Source organism: Melanaphis sacchari, unplaced genomic scaffold, assembly GCF_002803265.2.
Source record: "Melanaphis sacchari strain LSU unplaced genomic scaffold, SCAv2.0 Contig36_pilon_pilon, whole genome shotgun sequence".
In the NCBI taxonomy this organism is placed as follows: Eukaryota; Metazoa; Arthropoda; class Insecta; order Hemiptera; family Aphididae; genus Melanaphis; species Melanaphis sacchari.
In genome coordinates this window covers 925,363-941,372 of record NW_020271232.1, presented here as the reverse complement: position 1 = coordinate 941,372, position 16,010 = coordinate 925,363, and the positions used below count along the sequence as shown (strand labels likewise).

At 26.7% G+C, this 16,010-nt stretch overlaps 1 protein-coding gene across 2 annotated transcripts; it reads left to right on the top strand.

The window, feature by feature from the left end:
- Positions 1-220: 220 nt before the first annotated feature.
- On the top strand, positions 221-15,327 carry LOC112596914 (homeodomain-interacting protein kinase 2). Of its 2 annotated transcripts, none has more exons than XM_025342777.1 (21): positions 221-759; positions 4,773-5,123; positions 5,492-5,716; positions 5,779-5,871; positions 7,435-7,653; positions 9,579-9,753; positions 9,837-10,057; positions 10,120-10,308; positions 10,423-10,632; positions 10,721-10,927; positions 11,399-11,632; positions 11,702-11,981; positions 12,064-12,158; positions 12,242-12,342; positions 12,410-12,599; positions 12,822-12,979; positions 13,638-13,856; positions 13,922-14,092; positions 14,548-14,754; positions 14,822-14,995; positions 15,053-15,327. In XM_025342777.1, exons 2-20 carry the CDS (start codon positions 4,779-4,781, stop codon positions 14,979-14,981), a joined length of 3,699 nt encoding a protein of 1,232 aa, XP_025198562.1. In that variant the 5' UTR covers positions 221-759; positions 4,773-4,778; the 3' UTR covers positions 14,982-14,995; positions 15,053-15,327. The 2 variants fall into 2 exon arrangements, with proteins under 2 accessions (XP_025198562.1, XP_025198563.1); XM_025342778.1 differs by lacking the exon at positions 221-759 and adding an exon at positions 1,033-1,218.
- The last annotated feature ends 683 nt before the right edge of the window (positions 15,328-16,010 follow it).

Here is a 16,010-nt window from a genome sequence, read left to right as displayed (position 1 = left end):
GCATGAACTAAGGTGTGGAAATATTACGTCAATATCAAACATGAACATAATAATAATAAATAATAATATGAAAAAAATATTAAAATAAATAATAACCACAGCCACCTCGGGAAATTTAAAACTATTGTACGGGACATGCACTGTAGCGCCCCGTTCTACGTTCTTTTGTCACCGCAATTCGCGTCTGAGATTTATGTTTTGCGTAGCATTTAAGCACTGTAGTACTATAGAACTATAGAAGGCGCTAGTCAGTTTCGTTTTCGATCCGGACCAGTGTTGACGTGCTATGGTCCTATTTTTCCGATACGACCATCATCACTACTACCACCACGATTCATACGTGGAACTCGATTGATGACCGCAGCAGCAACCCTTTTTTGAGTCGCAATCCCGCGCGGCTTGTCATCCGGTGGTAGATCGACTCAGTGTGCCTCCAAAACGCTTTCACAGTGTGCTAGTGTGATATTTTAGAGGTCTCGATCTCATCCGTCACACTTAGGAGAACATTACGATATCCCCCGAGGGAGTCTTCAGGAGGAGCTGGTCGTCTGTCGTCTGCGAGGACGAAACCGTGTGACGGCTTGCGCGGGGTGCTTTGTACGGATGGTGGCTGAAAACGACGAAATGTCGTGCAATATGGTTGTGTGAAAAGTGGCGTGAACGACAATCGCAGACTGCCGGATTCGGTCGTTTAGAGACGTGGGGGTAGAAAATAATGAAAATTTGTTCTGGCCCGGCATATATCAAACACCGTCCCAGGTAAGCTACCCGATGTTTGTTCTATCTAGATGTGCAAAGTATTGTTTTGATATACTTACCATTATTATTGTTTTCACCCTTCCCCCGCCGTCGGCCCATTTACCTCCCGCTACCTCCCGTTCGTCTATGACACGCGGTGACGATGGCGTGTTGTACACTGCCCACCACCGCTGCTTCCTCGTCGTATAGTGGTAGGCGACAATGTAATGATACTAAATACCAATAGTAGGAGTAATAGTAGTAGCAGCAACGGTTGTAGTAAGTACTAAATAACTAGTATTACAACTATAGCGAATGTTGTCGGTGGCTAGTGTATACGTTGTCGGTCGTCGCTACGGAATAAATGTGTTTACCGAAGAGTGAAAAAATAACAGAACGAGGTCAATATGGAAAGGCCATCGTCGACGTGTTACCTGACCGTTGTGTTTTATTTTGGTTTTATCTCATTATTTCTGTCTGGTATGTTTGCTCTAATATTTTCAGTTTTTCCTTGCTACCACATATCCTTTTGTTTGTCCACGTTGTGACGTGAACAGACGTGAGGTGAGTTGATGACGCGTGTCATAATCCGAGCAAGTGTTGAACCACTTGGCACCTGCCACCGTCCTTCCACTCGGCAACAATATATAATTAAAAACCTCGTTGATTGTTATTTTCTATGTATACTGTACACTATTGACGTCAATAATAATGCTTATCTTTAATTTTTTTTATCAGATGATTACAATCTGTGGCGTAATTTGGTCGTGTTTGTTTTAGTGGGATTAGGTGATGAAATTATTTAAAATTTTACTTATTATCCCTTACAATTTGTTTTGTATGTATCATGAGCCTCACATATACATCTCAAATCAATAATTGTGATAAGCATAATATAAATAGGTACATATAAAATGTATGCACACATGGAAATAAATATTTAAATATTAACATACAATTGATATAATTATACATTCAACTACATTTCTGATGAGTGTCGTTGCTTTGTTGTTCAATATTTTTGTACAATGATACAGTTTAATATATTTGTGTAATGTGTAATATTATCTTACTTTTGTATGGCTAACTTGGAATATAAGTATTTTTGTATAATTTTTATTAAAACATTATAATGTTGAATTGAATTAATATGTAAATATGGTGTACACTGTACTTGCTAGTCTTTTAGAAAAAGTAGTCCACATCACCCTTCATAATTATGGCACTGAATAAAATACAAGAACACACAATTTGGTGCATACCTACATTTTCCCGATTTATGTACATATCAGTTAATACATTTTAAGTATATTCCATTATTTAACAGTATGACAATTGATGTTGGTAGATATTCAATTACTTATACATAATATTTATTTTTATTTTTGGTTGATACAAGATATTTATATTCAAAAGTTAAAATAGTTTGTTCTTATTTGTTTTATTTGAAATAATCATGTAGATAGTATATGTAATGGCTTTAAAATGATTTTAAATCCATTACTAATTTTTGTTAATAGTTTGAATTGTTTTGTTTATCAGTAACAATAAAAGTATCTATAAACACATTCTGTCTTCTTCTGTTTCTTATCTTCATAAACGCAAGAAGAAAATTTATTTAATTTAATTTCCCATTTTTTTTTTTTCTTTGTTTTGTACAATAATAATTTTGTAATTTTATTGAATTTTGATGTTTTCATAAGATTCTGTGAAATATCGGTGTAAGAACTACTGATATAAAACATTGCCACTTAAGTACCATGAGGTGGTTAAGTGGTTAAGTAAATTCAATATCATATATATATATATTATATTTCTGACTTATCTGATCAGTTAGATTGTCTTTATTATTACCTATTTACTTTAAGTGCTGTTTATAGTCTAGTCATCACTCAGTAACCATTATTGATCTGAATATCTATTGTTCGATAATTAAAATATACATAAAGCTCGAGCTATCTTCAATGCTTTTATTTGATGATTACAAAACACTATATTTAAGTTTTTTTTATAAATTAATTAAATTAAAAAACCTGAATATTTTCATTTTAAGAAATTGTTATATGCTGGTATTAGTATAAATATAAAAGTTTTCCTGATTAATTTCAAGATAGTTAACCAGATTCAGTAGGTACATTGAAATACAATTTTTTAGTATTTATTATCTTTCTTATATTTTAATGATTACCTATCTATAGATACTTTTTGGTTGCATTTATTTCAATTAGTACCTATGTCTTACAATAATTAGCTTTTACATACAATATTTTCATCATTACTTTATTAAATTTGTTACTTTAATACACATACTTATATACTATTTACTTTCAATAGACTTATTCTATCAGTATGTTAGTATGACATTTGAGAAATCACTGATCAGACATTTAAATTATTTTTTTAACAACTGTCTGTAGCCCTCCTCTTAATTTTATGAAAATTTAAAAATAAATTTAATGTTAACATATTATGTAAGATGAAAGTTACTATGTATTAAAATTGTAATTTTATGGGAAGATTGCAGTAAATCTAAAATATTATATTTCTTGCAGAGATTTAGTATACTAAGCATATGAGGGATTCTAGTTAAGCTTTCAAATAATTTTGGTTTCACTGCTGAAAAATTTAGTTTCCAAATTAACCAGTATTCGATTTTGGAGTATTTCTCATCTTGTCTTGAAGAATAATAACTGAAAAATGTTCTTTTATTCTATATATATAAGTTATACTGGAGTCTTTATATTTATGAAAAATATATTTAATTATTAAAATCCTCCTATGATATCTTTGTAATAAGTAATGACAAGGAAATACAAACATAATTAAATTGTGAGGGATAATAATATATTAGGTGGGGACCATCATTGCCACTATGATGTAGTTTTCATGTTGTGCAGCAATTGTGCCATGTTTCTGTAAGCATATATTCATTATCTTCACAACTAAGTAGGTACTGAAATTAGTATTTAAAAATGTATTAATCTCATTAGTTAAAATATAACTTTATGATTTCTTTTCTGATGACTTTTTTGATACTTTTTGTGTATAGAGAACTAAGAAAAATTATATTAAATATAAGTTTTAGAAAATGATTGATTAGTAATATGTCTTAAGTAGTATCTGAATAATAACTTAGCTCTAATTGTCATAATTTTTTGAGTTTGTCACAAAAAATATTTAGTAAATAATTTCTAATTTCTGCACTTACCTATATAAACTTTATTATATTTATATAAAATAATTTCTTTTTTCCTTTTTTTCTACACAATGAGGTGTCTACATGTGTGTAAAAGTTATAAATTAAATTATGATGAAGTAGATATTAAGTTGTAATTAGTAAGGAAGTTTTCAGTTTTAATAGAAGTAGGTATCAAGTTACTTATTTTTCTATACCTAAGTATTCATTTAATATAGTAGGGTAGATAGGTCCTACTTATATATATGCCAACCCATGTTAGGTAATAGTTTATGTATTATATAATAAATTATGATATTTACCTTTATTGTAATAAAAATGACATGTAATGTTTAAACTGTTAAAATTAAATGTTTGCCATGAAAATAAAAATAATAACTAATAATAAGATATTAGATAAAATTCATGGAACCTATCATGTTTTATAAATAAAAAAAAAAAATGTTTGTCTAAACCCTAGTTAAATGTTTTTTTTTTTTTTTCATTTCCCATTTAATAAAATATGTAAATATTAGTTTTAATTATCATTTAATAGTTTCTTTTATTTTGTAATGGAACAAATTACAAGAATAACTCGTGTCTATATTTGGTATACAGTTTTACTCTTAGATTATTTATATATTCAACTTATTGAATGGCATTTGTATTATTAGACATCTAAAAAAAGGGGGTTTATTACAGCCCACTAACTTAGTATGTGTTATTTCTTACAATTTTGAATTTTAGTATAAATATTCATATCATTATAAAAAATAAAATTGTAAATATTGGGATAATTCTAAATTATAAATAGTACTTACATATATTAATAATTAAATCTATTTAATTTTTTTTATAGAGTGACATGTACAGCAGTCAATCGCAAGGTTTGTGTTCAGAACGGTTGGTGGCTGATGAAAGTGTCGCACTTGTCACGCATCACAAAAAACGCAAGCTGGACCAACTACATAACGCCGCTTGCGGCCCTGAAAACTACCATCATAATAAATACAAATTGAGTTCACTTCACCATCATTACGAACCAATTGTCGAGTTGGTGCCATATGAACCAATTAAGTACCGCAAACATCATGGTACATCTATTGCACCATCTAACATTAAGACCAGTCCATCATCTGCACATAATCAGAACTTCATACGGGCATCAACCATAAAATTATTAGACACATACCAACGCTGTGGACAAAAGGTAAAAATAATATTAAATGAACTACAATTTTTATTGATTTTAAATCGTTAAAGTAAAGTTCAATATTATTCATTTTTTATATTTTTATATCATAGTTCAGTTTGTTTTTTTTTCTACCTATATACTTCTAATAATGTAAATATTTAACCAAGTGAAAATTAGTATGATCTATTGATTAATTATTATTAATATGTTTTTTTAATTTTAAAATACTCTTAATAATTGCATTGTATTACTAATATTCATTCTTAAAGGTTCTATTTTGATTTTTTATTATGTATTTAGTATCTAATTGATCTTAACATTGTTATACAACTATGTTATTAATTAGTGTTATTTTAAAAATAAAAGATTAATAAATTGTTTAGCGGAAGTCGTGTGAAGGCGGCGTAACAAATGGTGTTGAGTCAAGTTTTGGAGTTGGAGGAGCAAATACTGCATCAACTGTTACTACCACCACCACTACCACAACGGGGCAACAAGGGAAACAGGGCGCTGATGGTGATTATCAGTTGGTCCAGCACGAAGTATTATACTCAATGACGAATCAATATGAAGTTTTAGAGTTTTTAGGTCGAGGAACTTTTGGTCAGGTAAATCCAAAATCAATTCAACAGTTGTATTGTTACAAAATATTAATTATATTATATTTTAGGTTGTAAAATGCTGGAAAAAAGGTACAAATGAAATTGTTGCAATTAAAATATTAAAGAACCATCCATCATATGCTAGACAAGGTCAGATTGAAGTGAGTAATCTTCATTTCTATAATTGTATCTAAATATTATAACAATTTAAAATAAATTTTCTTCCAAGGTATATTTGTTTTATTTTGTAGTTAAATAAACAGGGTGATTCTTTTAATAAAAAACACTCAATATTTTGAAATCTATTAATGATCTTAGAATTTTGTATTTTATTTACATAATTTCCAATCAAAATAAAATTATATTTTTAATTTCATATTTTGCAATAAAATATTTTTTAGAGTATTTCAATACATAAGAATTCAAATTCAAACGAGTAGGTTATGAGTTTTAAGTATTTAAAATAAAGGTTATTGGAATGGAGGATATGGGAATATCCCACAAAATTTTAGTCTACTACTCTGCTTACTTAAATTTAAATTGCTTATAAAGATATGGTTCATAAACTGCTTGTCTAAATTATATTTTTTATGTATCGCAATACTTCAAAAAGTAAAATACTTATAAAATAAAAATGAAAAAAAAAAATTATTATTTTGACTGGATATTATATAAATAAAATAATTTCAAAAACAGTAACATATTTTAAAATAATGACTGTTGTTTAATAAAATAATCAACCAGTATAATTGATATAGATGCATGATATGATTAAAATAATTAAATATTTAATGTAACCAAATACAAAATTACATTTTTAAAGAATTAATCACAAAACTATTTCTAAACACGTCTTTTCTTCTCTAAATTCATAAAGTAAAATTGATGTAAGAATCAGTAGTGCTAAATAATCTTATTTAACACTTTTTTGAGATAGATTATAAAATTAGATAAGATATTATTAAATTCTAACATTTAGGTAGTTAAGATAACAAATTTTGGTAAAACACAAATGTTAAGTGTTTATAATTTTGACATAAAAACACTAAATTACATCTACATTTATCTAAATGACAAACTTCTTAATTTTAATTATAATTAATATATTATGCTACTTATAGCTTTTTACTATTAAATATGGTATTATTTTATAGTTCTTCATGAGGTAATATTGCATATTTTATTAATATTAATCTAATATTCTTTGATGATTATAATATTTTAATGTCAATAATTATCATGAGTTAACTATTAGTATAATTTATCCCAGTGTGTTCTATTACTATTTCCAACATGTAAATACCAGTTACTAATTAATATAAAGTATATGTGTTAATTAAAATAAATAAATTATTAAGTAATATTTAAATTTGTAGAATATAACTATTTTAAATAATTTTTAGTTAGATAAAAAATAATGATAGATAATAAATAAAATAAAATATTATACATTAATTTGTATATTTTATTATTATTTATATAATTACTTATACTAATAACTAATTTCACTCTCAATACTTTACTACATAAAAGATTAAGGTATAGAAATATGCAAGGGAGTACGAAATATTAATTGAAAATTTTAGTTCAAGTTATAATTATTTAGTTTAGTAATTTTAATGTAGTAATTCAACTATTAAATTTCTTATTTAACTGTAATTCAATTAATATTTCGGATAATAATATAAATTGAAATTTTAATACAATTTATATTTATTTTTTAGGTAAGCATTTTGTCTAGGTTGAGTCAAGAAAATGCAGACGAATACAACTTTGTTCGTGCTTATGAATGTTTTCAACACAAAAATCATACTTGTTTGGTGTTTGAAATGTTGGAGCAAAATTTATATGATTTCCTGAAACAAAACAAATTTAGTCCACTACCATTAAAATTTATTCGACCAATATTACAACAAGTATTGACTGCTTTGTTAAAATTAAAGGTAATTTTTTATTTATTTTATATGTCTTGTTAAACAGCTAGTCTTTAATTTATAAATATCTGTTTTCTACCAAAATGGTGACCCACAGTCATTAATATCATGGCCTTTTTTTGCAAAAAAAAAAACTTAATAATTATTTAAAATAGCTTTTGAGGATTTCTCAACCTTATTGATCAAAATCTGAATGGTAAACATATCAATATATGAATTATTGTATCACAGATATTAATCATAAACTATTACTTACATCTTATCTTACTACTATTAATTACATAGCTAGTGTATTTTTCTATGTATATGCTATTATACATATAGTTGGATTTATATTTTATAATATACTGTGTATTCAAGTATTAGTATAACATATTATGGTTGTGTGAAAGTTAATAGAATCAGAGTTAAAAATCATTGTTTATATTTATTATGAATTGTTAACAATGTTAACATCATTAGTTTAATGTTGGAAGATAAATTATAAAATTAAATTAAATGAAAAGTATGTTTAAACAGCTGAGGGTGAGTTGCGGTCCGACTTGTCGTTTCTGGTGTTAACCGGTGAATTACAGCCTAGTAGTATTTTGGGTATAGGTTAGTTGCAGCCCGATAATATCTTAACTACAGGTGAGTAGCGACCCGAGTAATTATCATTACCTAAGTTATATATATATAACTATAAATGAAAGATTCACTATATATGGAAAGTTATATTTTTATATATTATAAATCAGTAATTTCCAACCTTTTTGCTACTACAGACCACTTTGAGAACTTTCAATACGTCATGGATCACCTCAATGAGAATTTTTTTTCACACATTTTAAAATTTAGATTATAAATAAATAAAAACAATGAAATTCCTTACAACAGTCTTTAACGTTTATAATTTATAATGTTTTACTAAAGCTTAAATTAACAATTTAACGCAAATTACTATTCTAAAAAACTGTACATTTTAATATTATATTTATTTAAGGTTGTATTATTATCATTATATTATATTATTAATACAATTTTAAATTTAAATTAATATATTAGTGGTATACATTTATACTTAAACTTAACTTAAAAATTTGTTATCTTTTGTTAGATTTGATAAAACAGAACTAAAATAACTACGACAACACACGCATGTCGGCACAGTGACTTGGTAGCATACTAGCATATTATTATATTATATTATATTAATTATAATATTTGTCATGATATTTATGCTGAGATCTTACAATTATACACCCACCCGGACTTGGCTATTAACCCATATATTTCAGACATGAATCAATTGCTACAAATAATCTTACATCCCACTGCCACATATATATTATTGTATGGCTGCAATTCGTACATACCTCTCATTAACACGGGCTACAATTATTCTTATGTATCTCTCATAAGTCTGGGCTGCAACTCACCAACACCGGTTTAAACAGTATACAATATAAATAGTAATGATTACAAGCATCACAAATTTAACATCAAAAGTAAACATAAATCATAAAATAATAATATTACATATAAAGTATAAAAATTGAACACATTCAACATTTATTGTTTGAAAAAGAGATTATCTGACAAACTTAAAGCTAGTTAAATTCCTATGAGGCATGAATGTATTTTTGAATTTATTCTTTATATTTTATTAGTATTAAACTAATTATATTTTTGTGAAGTTTTTAGTTATTCACACTTTATATGTATAATATACACTCTGTTATGTTCATCTAAAATAACTAATTAATTTTTTGGCAATAATTATAACATAATCTTTAGCGGAAAACGGCCATGTTGTTAATGGGCAAAAATTATTTTGGTCAATAAAAGTTATGCTCATTAATTTTGAATTTTACATTAAGTAAATTATTTCATAATTTATTCTTCATTCATTATTATTTCTAGTGCAGGATTAAATATTATTTTTTATCTCACAGGATTTAGGTCTTATTCATGCAGATTTGAAACCAGAAAATATAATGTTAGTTGATCCTATCCGTCAACCTTACCGAGTTAAAGTTATTGACTTTGGTAGTGCATCTCATAAAAGTAAAGCTGTATGCAATACTTATTTACAAAGCCGATATTATAGAGCTCCTGAGATCATACTTGGTAAATATATTAATAATTATTTTATACTTAGTTAAATTATAAATGTTAATTGACATATATATTAATGTGTTTATATATAATAGGTTTACCATTTTGTGAAGCTATCGACATGTGGAGTTTAGGTTGTGTAGTAGCAGAGCTATTTTTGGGTTGGCCATTGTATCCAGGTTCATCAGAATATGATCAAATACGTTACATATGCCAAACACAAAATTTACCAAATTTAGACATGTTAACAAATGCATCAAAAACCTCCAAGTTTTTTTATAGGGATGTTACATATCAAAACAATTGGAGACTAAAGGTAAGTTAACTAATAACATTAGTTTTTGATTTTATTAAAATTATTATAAAACTTTTTAACAGATAATGGAAGAACATGAAGCTGAAACTGGAATTAAATCTAAAGAAGCAAGAAAATACATATTTAACTGTTTAGATGATATTGGACAAGTTAATGTGCCAACCGATTTGGAAGGTGGTGAGCTTTTAGCTGAAAAAGCAGATAGACGAGAATTTATTGATCTTCTCAAAAGAATGTTATCTATGGATCCGGTAATTATGACAACATCTAAATTTTAATACCTTTTAATTTTGATATAATTTATGTAATTGTGCACATTATTATAAAGTTGTAAAATATTTTATTTAAATTATTATTTTCTACAGGCTAATAGAATACATCCTAATACTGCTCTTCTACATCCATTTGTTACGTTAGCACATTTGGTTGATTTTGCTAGATGTGATAATGTGAAAGCAAGTGTACAAATGATGGAAGTTTGTCGACGAGCCTTACCTGATCATCATTCAAGTTCTGGACAAGCTGTACTAGTGCCAGCTACTAATGCCAATGTCACTCTTGCTTTTAATAATCAGGTATTATAAGTACACTTAAATTGTTTAATTAATTTTATTTAAAACCATAAAATAAATTATTCTCATTGACTTAATTTATGTTTTGTAGTATCAGTTATATAATAGTCGATCAATGGCTCGCCAATATAGTGGTAGCTCAAATCAACATCAAGCACATCTATCAATACTTTGTTCTGCTGGTCCTGGAGCTTATCAAACTGGAACTTCACCTCCAAAACATGTTGCTGTTATGCCACCTCCGCCCCATCCATCACAATTACAAATACAGCATTCAACTAGTTTGATTACTCAACAAGTAATTGTTATTTGTAAATTGTCATATTATAAATTACGATAAGTAATAATAGAAACAAATCATAAATACTTATTTAAAGTAAAGAAAAATACTGTTTCTTTAATTTGGTTTATTCTTAAATATAATAAGAATTCTTGGCAATTGTAGGGTCATCCACACTAATATTTGTTTTTAACTTAAAAATTATTAAAAATGTCGGTTGCCTATAACAATATAAAAATTCATCAATCTAGATGTAAAGGTCGTAGCACTGAGCTGGTTATTAGTTATGTTGCTGATAAAAAACATAATTATTATGATATGTATGAAATAAAACATAAAACAGTTTTAACTAAACCAGTGTTTTTTTTTGGTTTTTAGTATTTAAAATTTACCAGTATTTGGTATTTTTTTGTAAAAAAAAATATTAATTGATTATTCAGTAAATCATTTAATTAATATATGAAAAATTTTTAAATACTTATAATTTAGCCTGGTGGTGGTCAACAGCAATATGTGCCTGTATCTATGGTTGATGGAAGTCGCCAAATGATTGCTACTTGGCCAGCTCCTCCTGGACCTCATCATCGTCAAATGACTATTGTTCCACCCCCTGGAGCAGGAGCAGCTTCAACAGCATGGCATTCTGCATCTGCTGCTGCAGCTGCAGCTGATTGGGCTGTTCCTAGGCCTCTAATTGTTGATTCGGCTACTGCAATATTACAAGTACTATTTTTTTTTTTATATTTATATAATATAATCAGCAATTATTTTATTAATATAAATTTATTATAGGATCAACGACAAGTTGCATTTACAACAGCTGACGTTTATGATGGTCTTTTGGAAAGCCCCACAATGGTTGGTACAATTTGGGGGAGTTCTAATAATAATGGAAAATCACGTTCAACAAAACACATGGCTCCACCTCAATCTCATCATCATCATTCAAATTATCAACAAGCACCACCTGCACATCATCACCATCATCATCATAGGCAAGACAAAAAAGATACTGTTATAAATCAACTTAGCCCAGTAAAAAAACGAGTTAAAGAAGGAACTCCTCCCCAAGGTTTGATCCACTTTTCATTTAAATATTTTTCAATTGAAAAATTATCTTACGTTAATTTAATTTATCTTACGTTTATTTGCAGAATATGATGGAAGAATTAATAGAGGAAACTTATTATCTTCTACTTCAGACAATATTCCAAATTGGCACCAACCTTCTCCTTCTTATAAACAACTGGTTATTAATTTATTATTTGAATTAACTTTAAAATATTAATATAATCATATATTATAATACTATTATGAATATTTATTCTGTAGATTAACAATAGACATCACACTATAACTATTCATGACACACCATCTCCTGCTGTTTCGGTCATCACAATATCGGACAGTGAAGATGAAGCTTCAACTAAAGGGTATATATTATTTATAAATTATTTTTTATAAAATGTTTTTCCTAAACATTATATTTTCTTGTATTAGTGTTCAGTTGAATATCAAAACTAACCGTAGTAACAACCGCAAAAATGTAATTTCATGTGTAACTGTTGGTGAGAGTGATAATGAGGAACTATTACCATCAAAACCTTTGACTTACCATCAAAAACAACTTCAAAGTTTACGATCAACTCCAGTAATTTACCAATCTCCATCCAAAAGTTCTAATATACAAGTAAGAATATTATTCAATTGTTGTATTATGAATAAAATACCATTTAAATTTAACAAAATTGAAAAAAAATTTAATGTTTTTTAAATTTGTTTTATACTCAAATTGATTTTTGATTTATCTTACTTAATTTGTAGAGCCTTGCTGTCTACTGTATTCTGTAATTAACAATTATTAAAAAAGTAATCTTAATTAATATTTAATTTCTTAAACTTGATTTTTCAGAATGGTGAATATATTGCTTGCCGCAATAATTCTCCAGGTATAGAGTTAAATGGTGGTCAATATTCTCAACATTCTTCAATTACTAATAATTCTCAGCAATCTATTTATATACCACAATCACAATTGCCCAGTGAAATAAAACATGAACCCCATTATAGGTAAATATTATTATACAAATTTATTTTATATTATTTGTAAGGTTATTTTAGGTGTATATTAAATTATATAATATTTAAAACTACTTACTATTACCATATCAATTTTTAATATACATAGATTTCAGTAGTACTGAGTGAAGATTGAAGATATATGTACTTCTCACTTATAGTTATTACTTATTAAAACCAATAATAGAGTTATTCCTTATATCTATATCTCACTTTTTCTGGCACACTATTATAGAAACCTAATTATCAGAGTAACATAAACAAAGTGTTATTAAGAAATATGGTTTTTGGCCTCTAAATTAAATGTTCCTTACAGAAAAATAGTTAAAAATGCTTTATTTTGTAGATCAATGTTATATTTGCTTAAATTGTAATTAACATTATACATTTTAATGTTATGTAATTTATCCATTTTATCCTTTTTTCCTTCAGGAAATCAATTGTGTTCCCAGTTTTTAGTTCTCATCTTAGATTTTCAATTTATATTATAAATTATAATATATATGTATATATAGCAGATTTAATAAATATTTGAATCAAAATAATAACCAAGTGATATTTCAAACAATGTTAACAACATTTTATTTCACTTTAAAATTCATAATAAGCCTTAAATTAGATTGTTTATTTATCTTATTTATATTTATAGTTCTTCTCATAGTGGCAATACTATGTCTCAGTCTCAACTAAAAAGGATTGTATCAAAAGGACAACATACACATCAAAGTCAAGATTGTAATATTTTTAACGCTTTGGGAACAAGCAAACCAGAGCCACCACAAGCTATTGAATACTACTGTAGTGGGACCAACTGCAAAGATCCTTACCATTATGTAACTCCTCATGATCAGCATATAGTTTATGCTAGGTAATACAAATACAATATTAAAGGAATTTATTAAACTTAATTAATAATTTATTAATTTATTTCAGTGACAAACGTTTGTCATATGCAATACCTTCAGCACATAAACGCAACATTTCCAATCCTATGGATTATCAATTACAGCCTCCAGTTGCTCATTCTAGTAGAGATTCACATATTATTAGTGCTTCAAAAACAGCATGGACTCAACAAACAATACCAGTACATCAAGCTTATAGGTAAAGTGCTAATTTGAATAGTTAATTATACTAAGTTTCATCACATTATATTATATTATAAGTCTTGACATAAGCACCTACCTAATCATGAAAAAAAATATTTATAATTAAGATTTAGATTTTAGAGCCATTTTTTATTTAATTTAATGGTCTATTATGTAATTAATATATTTCACTTAAATAACTGCAGCTAAGTTCTATTTAAGCGGTAGTATCAGTTTTAGGTTGGACACAATAATTATAGTACAAAACAATTAAATTAGTATGTGCTTAATATGTTTTTATGGTAATCTGTACTTGGTATTTTTTTTTTTTAACAATATTTTAGTGTTTTTTTTAGAATTTTATATTACCAAAAATCCAAACTTTTTTCATGAATCATACTTGTATAGAATTGCTATATTTATATTCTGACAATAATTTTCTAATTTATTTGTATTTTGTTTTATATATAGAAGTCATGTAGCTGATTATACAGCTGCCCATATTTCTCCACAAGCCTTAGGAGCTAATCGTGGTCTGTCTCCTTTGGCTGGTCAACCTTTATATCATCAAAGTGATATTTACCGCCGACAAGCAGTTTATGTAACTACTGGTCAACCACCAACTGCTGCTGCTTATTTACCATCTCCACAAGTTCCTCCCACTGCTTTTACTACAGGGTAATTTATAATTGAGTGAAAAAAAAAAACTCAGATGATATTTATATGGTGCTTTTCTATTTTTCAGACCTATTCCACCTCCTGCACATCATGCAAGTGCAAGACCTTTACTTACTACCCATGCTACACATCCATTACCAGCTCACATGCAACCAACTGCTGTATATGGCTATTTAAGTCCAGCAAAAACTCATCATCAATATCAACCCCTTTGGTTCACTGAGTAGGAATTATCACAGAGGTATATATTTAACATTTTAAATGTCATTTACATGTTGTATATTAATTATATTTCTAGGTCTGATAGTGAATTAATGGCACCACTACTTACCAACACAGATCAACTAGTCATTAAAGTCAGACCTCTGTACATGTTAACAACTGATTTTGTACACACATAAAGTAATGTACTCTAATTATTATGTAAATATATTATATTAAGATACATATGGAACTATTTTTTTTTTTCAAATTGTAATTTTAAAATAGCATTCGTTCTGTTTAACGAAAACCAAAACGTGACATTTCAGACTAAAATATTACTAATTGTTTAAATAAATTTAATTCACTTAGATATCTGATTTAATATTATATATATATTATATAAAAACATTTTCTACAATTTGATCATTTTTTTATGCTACTTTTGGTATTAATTACTAAAAAAAAAAATGTTTGATATTCTCTAAAAAAACATTAAGCTTTTATCTAAGTTAAAAAATAAATTAATAATAATCATTTAATTAAAAATAATATACCATTACTTAATCTTCATATTCTTTATAATATTTAAGTAAAACGTTAATAATTACTTATTCGACAATTATTGTTTTATATTTATTATTACTTTGGGTATAATATTAGAAAAAATATATTCATAAAATATATTTTTATTATATAGTAGCTAAATATATTACATTATCCTATACATTATATTTTTATCATGTAGTTGTTATATGTATTTGTATTGTTTTTAATTACACAACATTATTATTGGATGTATATATGATTATATCATAATTTTCATATATATTTTTATGTTTTGTTTAAAGTGACAATAATTATTGTTTGTAATTTTTTGATTAAAATATAATAGTTTTATAATATGAGTGATATTATAGGTTTAGACATCCTTAATAATTTTTTTGAAATAATTTTAGTCTGAATTAATATCAAAATATGTCACTATTAGATTTAAGCTCAATGATTAGAGATTACTAATATATTATTACATATATATATATATATATATCTAA